This window comes from Maniola hyperantus, chromosome 18 (assembly GCF_902806685.2).
Source record: "Maniola hyperantus chromosome 18, iAphHyp1.2, whole genome shotgun sequence".
Classification (NCBI taxonomy): domain Eukaryota; kingdom Metazoa; phylum Arthropoda; class Insecta; order Lepidoptera; family Nymphalidae; genus Maniola; species Maniola hyperantus.
Genome location: NC_048553.1, coordinates 11461221 through 11478495, shown reverse-complemented (window position 1 = coordinate 11478495; position 17275 = coordinate 11461221). Strand labels below are relative to the sequence as shown.

The window sequence follows — 17275 nt, the reverse complement described above, 5'->3', positions numbered from 1 at the left end:
TCTCGTACACAAAGTGAAAATTTTGGTAGGTGTGCACATTTTTCAAATAAAGGGAAATTGAAAAAAAAATATTATTTGAAACTTATTTGAAAGAGCGCAGTGTATTAACTAATTGCGTGAAATAATGCTTTTGTGTCCAGCTCAGCTTCTAGTAAAAAATAATACAGTAATACAAGAAAGTGTTTATAGTATATTATGTGAACAATTACTAATGCGTATAAAATGCGCCATGCGTCGAAAATAATTCCGAGCTCCCGGAGTACTTTGTTCCTCAAACCCACTAAGTTCAATCAATATAGTGGGGCCATATTATGACGTAACAGAGCGGACTGGTTCGGCGTCAGTACGATACAGTGGGGCATTATGAACAACTAATGCGAATAAAATATGCCGCCAGTCACATTGCCTGTAATCGGTTGGGAAATTTGGGTGATCAGTTGGCTACTAATGCATAACACTTACATGATAACGCAGTCACTGTAATCGCCCCTAACTCCAAGGATACTTGGTCCCTCATACCCATTAAGTTCATACAATAAAGTGCGGCCTTATTATTATGAAGTAATATAATGACACCTAAATAATAATGCGGCACAGAAATCGCACCAAATTACCTGGATGCTTAGTTTCTCATACCCAACAAGTTCCTACAATAAAGTGCGGCCATATGACGTAACACAGCGGACTAGTTCGGCGTCAGTACGATACAGTGGGGCATTATGAACAACTAATGGGAATAGAATGTGCCACATGTGCCTGTAATCGGTTGGAGCTCCCGAAAACACTTTGGGCAATTAGTTGGCTACTAATGCATAATAGGTAGGTACCTACTTAAATGATAACGCGTTACAGTAATAGCCCCAAACCCCCAGGATACTTGGTTACTCATATTCTTTAAGTTCATACAATGCAGCCATATTACTATGAACAAATATTATAAGGAATTAATTCGATGTTCAGTGTGATACGTTAGGGCACAATGACTATACGATTACGCGGCTGCCGGCTCAGTAATTGCCGCGAACTCCCGGGCGCTTAGTTCCTCATACTCACTAAGTTCCTACAATAAAGTGCGGCCATATGACGTAACACAGCGGACTAGTTCCGCGTCAGTACGATACAGTGGGGCATTATGAACAACTAATGCGAATAGAATGTGCCACATGTGCCTGTAATCGGTTGGAGCTCCCGGGAACACTTTGGGCGATCAGTTAGTTGGCTTACTTAAAAGATTATCCGGGATTTATTTCATTGCTAGCTTTATGGATATCAACTGCCTTTGAGTCTTTAAAAAACACCATTTAAAATTACTGGTATCTAAATATTATATAAAAGGAAAGGGTGACTGACTGACTGACTGATCTATTAACGCACAGCGCAAACTACTGGACGGATCGGGCTGAAATTTGGTATGCAGATAGCTATTATGATTTATGACGTAGACATCCGCTAAGAAAGGATTTTTGAAAATTCAACCCCTAAAGCACTAAAGGGTTAAAATAGGAGTTCGAAATTTGAGTTGTCCACGCGGTCGAAGTTGATGATTATATTCAATCAAAAAAGGCTTACCTCCCCTGACCTCGCAGACGAGGACAAGCTCGTTTCCCTCCTCCAGAGGGCCGACGACTCCCGACACGTCGCGGCCCGACTTGTCGTACAGGATCAGCTGATGTGGTGGCACTGCAACAACATTAATTTTATTGGTCAGGTACTCGCTTTGAGGAAATATTAGTAGCCTGTGTGCTAAATCTGAGATTTTACAACTGACCCAACGATGATAGATGATAGAATTCGAGATCGAATCATAATAGTAAAATCGTCAGAGTAAAATGGACCTAGACTTAGACGACTGTGTCCTAGAAAGAACCTAGATGGGTTCGCCGTCGAGCGCGGAGACGAAGTCAAGTGCGGTGTGTCTCGCGTGGTCATAGTCTTCGCTATGACGATAGATGGCGCTGGTTGAATTAATATCTCAGTTTCGTAAGCCTCCGAAGTTAAGTATATCAATCAGTAGTTATGCCTCATAAAGTGCAATAGTAGTACAGTAAAGAATATTTTTGAGTTGCTGTGATTCAGGTACTAAAACTGAATTAAAGCAATAAGTATACAATGACAAAAAGTAAAAACTTTTGTTTATCTTTATCGGATTCGGATCACTTCATTGTCTGTCTATCTGCCGTTCCTGTCAAGAAAAGGGGAAGGAAAACCATGGGAAAACCTATAGAATAGATAGGTACTTCCCGCTGACCTACAATCATGAAAATGGACGAAGTCGCGGAAATAAGCTAGTTAATATTACAAATGCGAAAGTGTGCCTGTCTGCCTGTCTGCTAGCTTTTCACGGGCCAATAGTTTTACCGATTTTGATGAAATTCGGTTCAAAATTAGCTTACATTCCGGGGACGGACATAATATGGTACTTTTTATCCCGGAAAATCAAAAAGTTCCCACGGGATTCTTAAAGGTCCATCCGATTAACCATAAATTGGTTGAGAGAAGATATAAGAAATTTCGTAAAGAGGAGGCAAATCGCTTCGTATGTACCTATCCGTGGAATTTCGACTAATCTAGTTATGTCATGATTTTCAAATAATAATTTATCGTTTGAGTCAAATCTACGAAGTAGTACTTAGAAATTCTTTGGTCAAATCACATACTTTTCACAACTGCATTAAGTTTTAGGAATAATCTCATTGGATGAAATTTCAAAGAGGCTGTCATTGGTGGGTTGTTTTTGATTCAGACCAATAGCATAGCACTTTGCAATTTCGGTTAAATGAATGAAAAAAAAGAAACGTGACTTTTGGTCGGCATAAATGGCGTGTTCTAATATCAATTCTCTTCGGGCTTTAGAGCTGGAAAACCTCAAAAAGTGTGAAGTATTGTTGTAAGTGGTGATAAATATGTAAAAAAAGTATTTCATGAGTGTTTCAATGAGCATAAATGTGTTAAAGAAGTATTACATGGTGTTTCAATGAGTTATCTCATAAGTATTTACGGGTGTTTTCAATTAAACATCTGATATTGACGTTGAAGAAGGCGTATTCATTTCATCTAATAATGATCTCTCAAGCAATTTCAATACCATTACAGAAACAAAACAGTGGAAACAACGTGTAAACAAAAGGGAAGGCCGCAAACGCCGCAAAACCAAATTACTGTTTCGGACCCTTCACTGTATTAAATAAGCGTTCAATACAATCGACTGTGGTTCAATACAATAGGCTCGGGTAACTTTGTACAACGACCCGTTTAGTATAGTGCATTCAATATTAACTGGCGCATTTCCACTTGAGATCGTTATTAGCAATAACAATAGGATTAAGTCATAGTCATAGCCATAGATATAAATGTGAAAGTGTGTTTGTTTGTTGGTTGCAACGGAGCAATGGATTGAAGTGATTTTTTGCATGGATTTAATTATAGATCTGGAAAAGACTCAAGCTACTTTTTATGCCGGAAAGTCAAAGAGCATTATCGTGCACATAATCTAAACATATAAAAGGAAAAGGTGACTGACTGACTGACTGATCTATCAAGGCACAGCTCAAACTACTGGACGGATCGGGCTGAAATTTGGCATGCAGATAGCTATTATGACGTAGGCATCCGCTAGGAAAGGATTTTTCAAAGTTCAACTTCTAAGGGGGTGAAATAGAGGTTTGAAATTTGTGTAGTCCACGTGGATGAAGTCGCGAGCATAAGCTAGTAGGTGATATATAAAAGGAAAAGGTGACTGACTGACTGACTGACTGACTGATCTATCAAGGCACAGCTCAAACTACTGGACGGATCGGGCTAAAATTTGGCATGCAGATAGCTATTACGACGGAGGCATCCGCTAAAAAAGGATTTTGGAAAATTCAACCCCTAAGGGGTAAAATAGGGGTTTGAAATTTGTGTAGTCCACGTGGATGAAGTCGCGAGCATAAGCTAGTAGGTGATATATAAAAGGAAAAGGTGACTGACTGACTGACTGACTGACTGATCTATCAAGGCACAGCTCAAACTACTGGACGGATCGGGCTAAAATTTGGCATGCAGATAGCTATTACGACGTAGGCATCCGCTAAAAAAGGATTTTTGAAAATTCAACCCCTAAGGGGTAAAATATTGGTTTGAAATTTGTGTAGTCCACGCGGACGAAGTCGCGAGCATAAGCTAGTAATGCATAAACGCAGCATTCATCTAGGGAAACACATCGTATACCCTGAGGATGCTACTTTAATTCCAGTCAAAAAGTGCTGCTGAATCTGGCGACCATAGGATTTGACCAGGAAATGTGGAGTGGAGGCGAACAGAATGGATCGGAGACGGTCGAAGTGATACAGGATATTCAAGAACCTGCATAGCCCCAAAGTATAAGAAGAAGAAGAAAAAGGGTTTCTTGTTTCATTACAGAACACTAAAAAGAAATAATGGCTAAATGAAATACGTAGGTAGGTACTTCTATTTAATTTCAGTAAGTATTTAATTTCAGTAAGTATTTAATTTCAGTAAGTATTAAATTTCAGTAAGTATTTAATTTAAGTAAGTATTTAATTTCAGTAAGTATTTAATTTCAGTAAATCTTTAAGTAAGTACTTAAAGTACTTTACTTAAGGAAAACATCGTGAGGAATTCCCCATAATGGATACGCTTAAAATTGTCTAAGATTACTTTTAAAATTGAGTTTATTTGTTGGTTTATTGATTTGTCCTTCAATCACGCTACAACGGAGCAACAGATCGACATGATTTTTTTGCATGGATATAGTTAAGACGGAGAATGACTTAAGCTACTGTTTATCCCAGGAAATCAAACAATTTCCACGGAATTTTTACAAACCTAAATCTATACAAACGAAGTTGCAGCATAATCTAGTAGGTAGCTATATAATAAGGGTTTTTAGTTTCATTACGGAATCCTAAAAAGAAATAATGGCTAAATGAAATACGTAGGTAGGTACTTCTATTTAATTTCAGTGACGAAATTACGTTCATTACTAACGGCCACTTAGTGAAAGATGAAAACGTTAGCGTTCATTATATCCCACCCTCGTCCTCATTCGTTATCATTTGCGCAATCTCACACAATTACATACATGCTCGTAATAAATAGGAGACAGTTCATGTTATTAAGGTCAGAATAAAATAGAACTAATAACCATACCTTGGAAAAACAACATACGCTGAGCGCATCAGTGCATACAATATGATCCCTCGGCTAATAAATAGTTTAGTAGATAATAAACTTAGAACAGAACTTACTAGAGTTAATTTGAAATATAAGTTAAGATCCTATTTTATATATTGGCTATCCTTAACACAGATCTAAAAATCTAGCTAGGATAGCCAGTTCTTGATCTTGTACCATTTTTAATATTGTATATGCTTATGTCAACAAGCACGCAAATTTGTTCAAGATCAAATCCATGTATGTGTATAATCTAGATGATTGAAAAATTAACGTTTTATTTATTATTATTTATTATTCTATTAACAAAAAATTCTAACGAATTAAATGTAATTTAAAATCGTAATAAGTGCTTCTATAAACAACGTTAATTATTTATAGAAACACTATTATGTATTGACTAGCTTGTGCTCGCGACTTCGTCCGCGTGGACTACACAAATTTCAAATCCCTATTTCACCCCCTTAGGGGTTGAATTTTCAAAAATACTTTCTTAGCGGAGGCCTACGTCATAATAGCTATCTGCATGCCAAATTTCAGCCCGATCCGTCCAGTAGTTTAAGCTGTGCGTTGAATCAGTCAGTCAGTCAGTCAGTCACCTTTTCCTTTTATATATTTAGATAAGTAGACGGAATGAGACACTTCATCTAAACCTTTGTGGTTTTTTTGCTGTGTCTAAACTTGGGACTTGTAAAAAATTCTTTATGTTGATAATAAAAAACCGGCCAAGTGCGAGTCAGGCTCGCGCAATGAGGGTTCCGTACTACAGTCGTATTTTTTCGATATTTTGCAAGATAATTCAAAAACTATGATGCATAAAAATAAATAAAAAATCTGTTTTAGAATGTACAGGTGAAGACCTTTCATATGATACCCCACTTGATATAGTTATCTCACTTCGAAAGTTGAAAATATTAATTATTAGTTCATGACCACAATTTAATTTTTTTTGTGTAATCTAACCCTAAATTCACGGTTTTCAGATTTTTCCCCAAAAGTCAGCTATAAGATCTACCTACCTGCCAAATTTCAAGATTCTAGGTCAACGGGAAGTACCCTGTAGGTTTCTTGACAGACAGACGGACAGACCGACAGACAGACAGACAGACAACAAAGCGATCCTCTAAGGGTTCCATTTTTCCTTTTGAGGTACGGAACCCTAAAAAAGAAAAAAACGTATTTACCAGTTAACGCTAAAGAAAGACATCGTGGGGAAATCTGCATACCGAATGGCCTAAGAGCCTAACGTTAATAACTTATTAAACTTTAAAGGTGTCTGGGAGGGGGTTGCCACCATAAAGTGTTTGACAATGCATGTCGTGATTTCTAATACTACTCCGAAGAAAATATAAAAAAAGACTGTATAGGTACTTTGACGTAAGATTTTTACACTTTCATCATCTGTTATCTCTATCAAATTCAAATGATTTATTCAAAATAGGTAATAAATTAAACTTTTTGATGGCCAGATGTTAGATATTTTGTAAGATAATTATAGTGGTGATAATTATTGCGCAAACTTAAAACTAAAGCTACGAGGGTTCCAAACGCACCTAGGTCTGAGAAGAGCCCACAACAAACTCAGCCGGGTATTCTGAGAGCAGAGAAACTTTCAGCTTTTATAACATAAGGAAGGTTTGGCACGCGCTGGCTCTTTCCCTATAAGAGTTATGCCATAAAGTTTTCAAAGGAACAACTTGCGAACAAAATGGTGTAGTTACACTTCTGATCCAAATAGGTATTTTTTTTCTTTAATCCGGATGTTTTTGGGCCACTTGCGTCTCATTTCGTTCGTAATTTTAACCTAAAGAACTTTATAACATTTCTCCTATTTCTTCTTCTTCTCTTAATATATTTCTCCTATTTAAATGTATCAATAGGAATTCCCCTTTTGAATAATGAATTAAAACATCCTCGTATCAACGTGAAACGATTTAGAACCCATTATCGCTTACTAAGGCATATTCACGAATACAATCGACGTTTCAAATCGCTTCATTTTCTTTCAGGAGGAAATCGATTTACGCTCAGCTGCTCGTCGAACTTGTTTCATTAAATTCAAATTTAGTGTTGTACTTATTAATTCAAGCGAGCGTTCTCTTCACGTCGTGAGTCGAATACGCGGCTGCTTTTAATATTCTTGTCGCTCTCGAATTTATTGGGTGAAGTATTTTTTGTGAAAAGTTAAGGCTTTATCGCTGTAATTGGCGGCAATTAGTATGTTTTTAGGGTTCCGTACCTAAAAGTAACCCTTATAGGATCACTTTGTTGTCTCTGTCTATCGTGTATGTCAAGAAAACTTATAGGGTACCATAAAATTTCGCAGGTGGGTAGGTACTTTAGAGCACAAGTAAAAGAAAAAATCTGAAACTGTGAAGTTGTGGATATAACACAGTAAAAAATTAAAACGTGTTCTCGAAAAAAACAATTTACTAAACGGGCTGAATTTTAGCTAAATGCAGCCGGGCTGGTTTTTTACGCAAAAACGAGGCAGTCCTTCTTTCACCAGAAGAGGAAATAAACCACCGTAAGGTATCACTTTTGTGAAAATAAAAAATCTTGTAAAAATACTTCTTTCAGGGCCAAATCGATATACGCTCAGCTGCTCCTCGAACTTGTTTCATTAAATTCAAATTTAGTGTTGTACTTATTAATTCAAGCGAGCGTTCTCTTCACGTCGTGAGTCGAATACGCGGCTGCTTTTAATATTCTTGTCGCTTTCGCATTTATTGGGTTAATTTTTTCAAAAATTTTATCACTGTTAGGTAGTATGGCCATAACCTATGTAGTTTAGAAAAAAAAAATTGATTGATTAAGGCTGTTTTCGCATCGAGCAAAATCGTGCGACAATTTCCCTATGTTTAAGGTTAGTAAAGGTTTTGTATCACCTCATGAACTCTTAAGCCTAAGCTGACATAAAAGCTGTCGTTAGGCGTATTAACTATATTATACTGTAAAATAACTACACATATTTAAATTGTACACAAACTTCACACGTGAATTCATGCACGCAGCTGCAATATAAATAATATGCATACTGACTTCAATGCCGTTATGTTCAATAAAACATTACGATTCCGCTTGGTATATAGAAGAAAAGTAGGAGCAACAAACTAGCAATTATACACCGAGACAAATCCTTTATACTAAAACGATGGCAAACAATATCGCTAGAGAGTAGGTATAAGTTGTGTGCAAAAATCAAAGTACAGATTGAATCTTTAAAAAAACTATTATTTCTACTGCTTTATATTATACTAGCGATCGCCTATAGACATTGACTAGCTTATGCTCGCGACTTCGTCCACGTGGACTACAGAAATTTTAAACCCCTGTTTCACCCCTTTAGAGGTTGAATTTTCAAAAATCCTTTCTTAGCAGATGCCTATGTCATAATAGCTATCTGCATGCCAAAGTTAGTTAATACTAAAGTATGTGACTTCAATAAAGCAATACTTGTTACGTACAGCGAATCATAAATTGCAATTATGAAATAGCGTTGCAATTGGAGCAAACATTTGTAGCGTGCATGCAAATATTCTTCTAGAGAGGAAACCGGAATGGCGGCCCGTATCGTGGGGGCTAGCAACTAATAGCTGTAGAACATGTAGCTTTAATAGTTTCAGTGATGATACCAATTGTTTACGTAAATAAATAAATAAAAAATGGGAATTTGCACAACATTGGCATGTGAGGTGCCTCGGGATGTAAGCTAACTCTGTACTAAATTTCATCCAAAAAGGTTGAACCGTTGGGCCGTGAAAAGCTAGCAGACAGACAGACAGACATGCAGACCGAAACACTTTCGCATTTATAATATTTAAAAGTATGGAAGTATGGATCACTTGCGAAGGAAAACTGAGTGAGAGTTCTTCAAAATATTCTCAACTCATCACAAAAGTGTGTGAAGTCTGCAGAGCCACTCTTGGCCAGCGTGGTGGACTATGGTCTAAGCTCTTTTCATTCTGAGGAGACTCATGCTCAATAGTGGCATTAGTAAGCCAGCAATGGGTTAAGATGATGACAGTAAACTTGGTGTTTCGTGGCGGCGGGATTGAAGGACTAACCAACTAATCTTTGAGCCTCAATAGCTCAACCGGTATAGGAGTGGACTGAAAACCGAAAGGTCGACGGTTCAAACCCCGCCCGTTGCACTATTGTCGTACCTACTCCTAGCACAAGCTTGACGCTTAATTGGAGAGGAAAGGGAAATATTAGTCATTAAAAAAAATTGGCTAATCTTTCATTAAAAAAAAAAAATAATTAACAAACAAACACACTTTCGCATTTAGGTATAGTGTGGGTAGTGATAAGTAGGCGTATGTACTTTGTAAATATCTAGTTATTAAATAAAATGTTCCCATTTATACTATAACCACAGTTTACGTAGAAATGAAAATGTTAGCTATCATTATTTACCTTCCCCAACACTCAGTGTGTTATCACTTACGCTATCTTATACAATTACTCGTATGTTACGTATATTTGATGGTAAAATATGTGACCGTTAGTGTGAAAGTGGTCTAACCCCAAAATCAGATTTTTAGGTGAGCTTTGCCGGCGGTTATAAGAGCGCTCGTTCAAATTATAGTTTCTATTTTGTTCTAGCAATGCCTACAACTAACAATTCTACCAGGTGTTAATTAGGTAGGTAGGCTTAGTTTTATGAATGAGTTTTGACATCTGATTTCCAGTAGCGATTGCGGTAGAATGACAGCTACAATGTCCCGATCGCAATCACCTTCGATTGGTTGACGCTCGCTCAATATTGGCTACAATGCATTGTTGCAACCAGGATTGCACAAATTCAGACAATCACAACAATTGAGATTGTAATAATGATTGATGGAGATTTTACGAAATCACCCTACTAATCCTTTCAACAAGTCTTATTTTTAACCACTAAGCGGTAAGCGGTAGCATTGAGTCTACTATCGGATCAGAAAGCCAAAACGTATGGCAGAAAACTGATGAAATTCATCAGCAAATTTCTACAATAGTACCTACTTTTAATAAATTATTTGACTTTACTTTGACTTTTGACTTTGATTGTAATATTTTTCATTTATAAAGAGATAAGATTTGTTTCTTTTTAATCGATTAACTCTTTCACCATCAAAAGTAACATAGGCTTAGTATAATTATTATGTATACCTACTATACTATTAGGTACTTATATCAAATTTCTACATATACCAGGTAGTTAAAAATAAGATGGAATCAAAAAGAAAATTATTTTATTATTATTGTTAAAAGTGTTGTCTGTCTAGCCTTTCACGGTCCATCCATTCAACCGATTTTGACGAAATTTGGTACAGAGATAGCTTGCATTCCGGGGAAGGACACAAGCTACTTTTTATCCCGAAAAATCAAAGAGTTGCCATGGGATTTTTAAAGTCTAAATCCACGCGGACGAATCGGACGTCATCTAGTTTTTAATAATTCTGGGTTAGGCCATTTTGTTACTGTCGGGTTGTGTAGTATAACAGAGACTACGCTTGTAATTATGGCGTCTGAATTATGTATGAACTAGTGGCTTCAATATGGAGTCTACTTAGACAAGTTATGGTATCATCAGTGGCGTGCAGGTCATAGAGGCATAAATGCACTGCTTACCCCAGTTGAAATAGCTCAATACATATTTTCCGTTATGACCTGCCAGTGAACAGGCTCCTACTTAACTAGTGCCTACCCTGGCTTCAAACCCTGTGCACGCCACTGGGTATCATCATCATGATCAACCCATCGCCGGCTCACTGCAAAGGGTCTCCTCTCAGAGTGAGAAGGGTTTGGCCATAGTCTACCACGCGGGTCATGTACAGATTAGTAGACTTCACACACCTTTGAGAACATTATGGAGAACTCTTAGACAAGCAGGTTTCCTCATGATGTTTCCTTGATCTTTAAAGCGAGTGATATTTTAATTTCTTCAAACATACTTTACTCCGAAAATTAAAGGTGCTCTTGTTCGAACCACTGAGCCATCACGGCTTTATTCTATTACATAAAAATAATATGATGATTCCACTCTATGGAAGGTATACCTATACATCCTTCTTTCCACGCACATGCAAACTGTGGAACCAACTCCCATCGGCGGTGTTCCCACTAAATTACAACATGGGGTTATTCAAGGGGCGGACCAACAAATTGCTAAAAGGCCGGCAACGCATCGCCGGTTCCTGTGGTGCTGCAAATGTTCATGGGCGGCGGTAATCACTTAACATCAGGTGACCCGCCTGCTCGTTTGCTCGCTATCTCTTTTTAAAAAAAAACTACGTGACAGGTCAAGATGGCAATCGGGGAGGGAACGCACACACCCGCACAGCCTTCGCGCTAACCCGGTGCGTGCGGTGGTTATAATATTGACTCGAGTACTTCTAGTACTAATTTTTCTATTATTGACTCGAGCAATAGTGTAAGTACTATTAGGAACCCTATTGCTTGTTTAAACTAGACAGTAAGACAACGGAGGAGCCCTGTCACATGAAAAATGTACATCAAAGTATACAGAGCTTCACCGGCAAAGAATTAGAAATTGCAAGTTGTTGCAAAAAATCTAATGTTATCAATCTGGTGCACCAAAACATTCAATGTATCAGAGGGAAAGATCTGGAAATAGAACTTTTTTTGAATAATTTCAATATTGATATTTTATGTATAACTGAGCATTGGTTAAAAAATCATGAGTATACATTCAATTTTGGTAATCACCAGGTTGGTAGTTCGTTCACCAGAACCAATGCGATTCATGGCGGCTCGTTAATTTTGCTTAGCAAACAATTAAAATTCAAGAATCGAAATGACATAGAGAGCCTGTCTGTTGAGCGAACAATAGAACTATCCTCAGTTGAACTTGAGCAATTCATTGTTGTGTCTGTATATAGACCACCCTTGTCTAACTTTGATCTTTTTGAAAAGGTAATGGATGAAGTCTTATTCAAATCTCAAAATCAAATAAAAAGCTGATTGTGTGCGGAGACTTTAATGTAAATATTTTGGAAAGTAGCCCTTTAAATGGCAAATTATTAAATCTTTTCAAATCCTACAACCTATCCAACATGTTTATGGAGCCTACAAGAATAACTGTAACTAGCGCCACATGTATAGACAATATTTTTACAAATATAAATCCAATTACTAAAACCATAATTAGCAAATTGGATTCGGATCATTGTGGACAGTTGATCCAGTTTGAAAATTTGAAGAAAAAAAATTCTAAACGTAGAATAACCTTTGTACCAGTAACGTCTGACCGAATTGAGAATATGAGACTAAGCCTTATAAAACACCTTCCATTTTTGTCAAATGGGTTTAGTCCTGATGAAATGTATAATACATTTTTTAATATATTCAATACTATATTTAACTCAATATTCACCAGTAAATCGGTCTTGACTACTGATGCAAAAGTTTTTAGTGAATGGGCAACAGTAGAACTACATAAAAGTAGACAAAAACTATATGAATTGTATGCGGAGCGACAATATGATACTGGTGACGAATTCAAGCAGTACGTTCAACTGTTTTCCAAAAAGTTTAAGAGAGATTGCATTGCAGCCAAGTCAAAATATATCCAGGCAAAAATTAAAAACAGCTCCAATGTAGTAAAAACTACCTGGAAAATAGTTAACGAAGAAACAGGAAGAGTGACACATAAAACTTGTAATTTTGAACTAAAATATCATGACAAGTTGATTACGTCAGACCCCGAGGTTGCAACCGTTTTCGAGACCTTCTTTACAGATATTCCTGTTTCTACTACAAAATCATTGAACTCTTCAGCAGCCGCCGCTCTCTCACTATTGGAGGATAACGTGCCTGAATGTAATAAAATGTTTGAATTCAGTCACGTTAGTTGCTCTGACGTTATCAAAGCTTTTAAATTAATTAATAATAAGAAAACAAATGATCTGTGGGGCATTTCCGTTAACGTTGTGAAATCATTAATTGATATTGTTGCACCCGAGTTAGCATTAATATTCAATAATTGTGTTGACTGTGGTGAGTTTCCAGACTTAATGAAACATAGTAAATAATTCCATTATTTAAATCAGGTAGTACTAGTGACCCCACTAACTTCAGACCGATATCTGTACTACCCACTTTTAGTAAAATCTTTGAAAAAATAATTTTAACTCAACTGCTTAATTTTTTCAACATTAATGATTTATTTCACACCAAACAGTTTGGTTTTACACGGGGTCGCTCAACAACCGATGCTGGTGTTGAGTTAATACTAAATATATTTGAAGCCTGGGAGGAATCACGTGATGCGCTTGGCGTTTTATGTGATTTATCCAAGGCTTTCGACTGCGTTGATCATGAAACATTGGTCGCGAAATTGCACCATTATGGAATTAGGGGTGCAGCATTGGAATTGATGAGTTCTTACCTAAATGATAGAATACAAAGGGTAGACGTGAATGGAAAGCGATCTCCCGGATCCGTTGTAAAAATGGGGGTGCCACAAGGTTCCATCTTAGGACCTTTTCTGTTCCTTATTTACATCAATGACCTTCCTTACCTCGCTAAGGACAATTACGGGATAGTCTTGTTTGCTGATGATACATCACTTTTATTTAAAATCAATCGATACTTAACAACTTTTGATGAAGTAAACAATTCTCTCACCAAGTTAGTACAGTGGTTCGAAGCTAATAACCTGCTTCTCAACGGGAAAAAGACAAAGTGTATTAAATTCACTTTACCAAATGTTAAGCAGGTGAAAACCACTGTGCAACTTAATAATGAGGAATTAGATTTAGTGGATACCGCTATTTTTCTTGGAATAACGTTAGATGCAAAACTTCAATGGGGCTCTCATATAAATAACTTATCGAACAGACTTAGTTCTGCCGCATATGCGGTAAAAAAGATTCGCCAGTTGACAGACATAGAAACTGCGAGACTAGTATATTTTAGTTACTTTCACAGCATTATGTCATATGGTATATTATTATGGGGTAATGCTGCTGATATTAATTCTATTTTTGTGCTGCAGAAAAGGGCTGTTCGAGCCATATACAGTATGGGGCCACGAGAGTCGCTGAGAACTAAATTTAGGGAAGTTAAAATTATGACAGTGCATAATCAATATATTTTTGAAAATTTACTGTACGTACATAAAAACATAAATAAATTTAAAAAAAAAAGTGACTGTCATAATATAAATACTAGAAATAAAAATAAACTTGTAATTCCCGCCTCTAGGCTCAGTAAAGTTAGCAATTCATTTGCTCGTAATTCCATACGTTTCTATAATAAGCTTCCAGAAGACATATTGGAGATGTCTCTCAACAAGTTCAAAGTTTTCATAAAACGTAAACTAATTGAAAAATCCTATTACAATGTAAAGGATTATTTAAATGATAAGCAAGCTTGGGAATGAGTTGCTTAACGACTTTGTGATAGTTCTAATAAGTTTCAATAAATTTGTAAAGTGGTGATAATAAAAAGAATACCCGGCTGAGTTTGTTGTGGGCTCTTCTCAGACCTGGGCGCGTTTGGAACCCTCGTAGCTTTAGTTTTAAGTTTGCGTTATAATTATCACCACTATATTATCTTACAAATCTAACACTATACCAGACAATCAATAAGAGTAATTTATTACCTATTTTGAATAAATCATTTGACTTGACTTGACTTGACTTGCAGGTGAGGCCCCCCGCAATACCCCAATTGCCATCTATACCTGCCGCGGACCATACATATTATTTTTGCAGTTAAAAAGTAATTATATTATAATACTAGCTTATGCCCGCGACTACGTCCACGTGGAATTAGGTTTTTTAAAAATCCCGTGGGAACTCTTTGATTTTCCGGGATAAAAGTAGCCTATGTCACTCTCCAGGTCCTTATCTATACCCATGCAAAAAATCACGTCAATCCGTTGTACCGTTGCGACGTGATTGAAAGACAAACCAATAAACCAACAAACAAACACACTTTCGCATTTATACTTAAAGTCTTAAACTAGCTTATGCTCGCGCTTCGTCCGCGTGGACTACACAAATTTCAAACCACTATTTCACCTCCTTAGGGGTTGAATTTTCAAAAATCCTTTCTTAGCGGAAGTCTACGTTGTAATAGCAACCTGCTAGCCAAATTTCAGCCCGATCCCTCCAGTAGTTTTAGCTGTGCGTTGATAGATCAGTCAGTCAGTCAGTCAGTCAGTCAGTCAGTCAGTCACCTTTTCCTTTTATGTATTTAGAGAAGGGTACTGATGGGGGAATTAATTTTGTTAACAATTTTAAAATGTGGAAAGAGCGTGTTAATAAACCGAATCTCGCAAAATGATATTTCAGTGCTCCCGAAAAACTGTAAATCCACCCCTCTCTAAAACACCCCGCAAAGCTTAAACACAAAATGAAGAATATAAAAAGCACCCGCGCGGCAAACTCATGGCGCGAGAGAACGCTCGCTTGAATTAATAAGTACAACACTAAATTTGAATTTAATGAAACAAGTTGGCGGAACAGCTGAGCGAGCATTGATCATCTCCTAAAAGGAATATTTTTGCTCTTAACTTTCAGAAACAAAGATACCTCATAAGTCCTCCGAGTGGCCTACTCGCGCAACGTTCGTTGACCAGACAGACAAATATTTTAATAAATATCGTGAACTTTTACAAAATAGTAGATTTTATTTATTTATTTATTTCGTGTTTTTTTTTTGTGATATCATATCAGTAATCATCAGTACTATCGCCAGTCTTCGTTTTTGCTAGCATTTTTTTTAAAAAGAATATTAGCCATGTTAACAGTGGCGTGCACAGGAGTTCAATCCAGGGTATGCATTTAGGTATGAACTTATTTTATGGCAGGTTATAATGAAAAAATAAGCATTGATTTTTTACACTGAGGGTAAGCAGTGCATTTATGCATCTATGAGCTGCACGCCACTGCATGTTAAATGACTAATATTCCCCTTTCCTCTCCAACTAAGCGTCAGGCTTGTGCTAGGAGTAGGTACGACAATAGTGCAACGGGCGGGGTTTGAACCGTCGACCTTTCGGTTTTCAGTACACTCCTTTACCCGTTGAGCTATTGAGGCTCTATTATAGTATCTATTGAGGCATTCTGGTTACACCATCCATACTTCCATACTAATATTATAAATGCGGAAGTGTGTCTGTCTGTCTGTCTGCTAGCCTTTCACGGCCCATCCGTTCAACTGATTTTGATGAAATTTGGTACAGAGATAGCTTGCATTCCGGGAAAGCATACACATACATACTACATATACATAGGCTACTTTTTATCCCGGGAAATCAAAGAGTTCCGACGGGATTTTTGAAAACCTAAATCCACCCGGACGAAGTCGCGGACATCATCTAGTAATAATATTATAATAAATACGAAAGTGTGTCTGTCTGTCTGCTAGGTTTTCACGGCCCAACCGTTCAACCGATTTTGATGAAATTTGGTACTGAGCTAGCTTACATCCCGGGGACGGACATAGGCTACTTTTTGTCCCGGAAATTCAGAGAGTTCCCGCGGGAACTTAAATCCACGCCGACGAAGTCGCAGGCATCATCTAGTGTATAAAGGCAGCTTAAAACGTAGGTAAGAGTCAAGAGTCGAGACCTATTTTGAACAGTAACCTATTTACCGTTACCCAAAGCAAAATTTCGCAAATTAATTCACGTCGAGAAGGCGTGTACCTACCTACTCCAAATTTGATATCGTCGTACATTATTGCGATAAGAGCACTCCGGGGTTTCTTTGACAGCGCGTCGCATGTAACCTCTCATTCGCCTCCCGAAACTCAAAGGAGTTATAACAAAGCTTTGTTTTGCATCGCCGCTTGAGAAAGCCCCTGAAAGGCTGGCTTTTTAGATAAGGCTTCTATATATTCTCCGCATACGCTAAAACATTCCGACTTGGTTTTTCCGTGGGAATGTGTACATCTGACGTACCTAATTCCATTCTAGTTTTCGGGTATTTTCGTTTTATCAAATGAATCTTTCATTGTAGAAAGATGTTTTGAGTAGAAAGATTTAAAAAAGTTGTGGAATTTTAGTCGACCAGCTGCTTCATTGCGGTAGAATGATAGCTACAATATCACGATCGCAATCACCAATGATTGGTTGACACTC

At 37.3% G+C, this 17275-nt stretch overlaps 1 protein-coding gene across 5 annotated transcripts in view; it reads right to left on the bottom strand.

The window, feature by feature from the left end:
• The window catches only part of LOC117990491 (neural cell adhesion molecule 1-like), a 165024-nt gene that overhangs the window by 77530 nt on the left and 70219 nt on the right, over positions 1-17275 (bottom strand). For all 5 annotated transcript variants that reach the window (XM_034977941.2, XM_069504681.1, XM_069504682.1 and 2 more), the window contains exon 5: positions 1570-1680. In XM_034977941.2, the coding sequence (XP_034833832.2) occupies positions 1570-1680 (111 nt within the window). The remainder of the gene's footprint in view (positions 1-1569; positions 1681-17275) is intronic.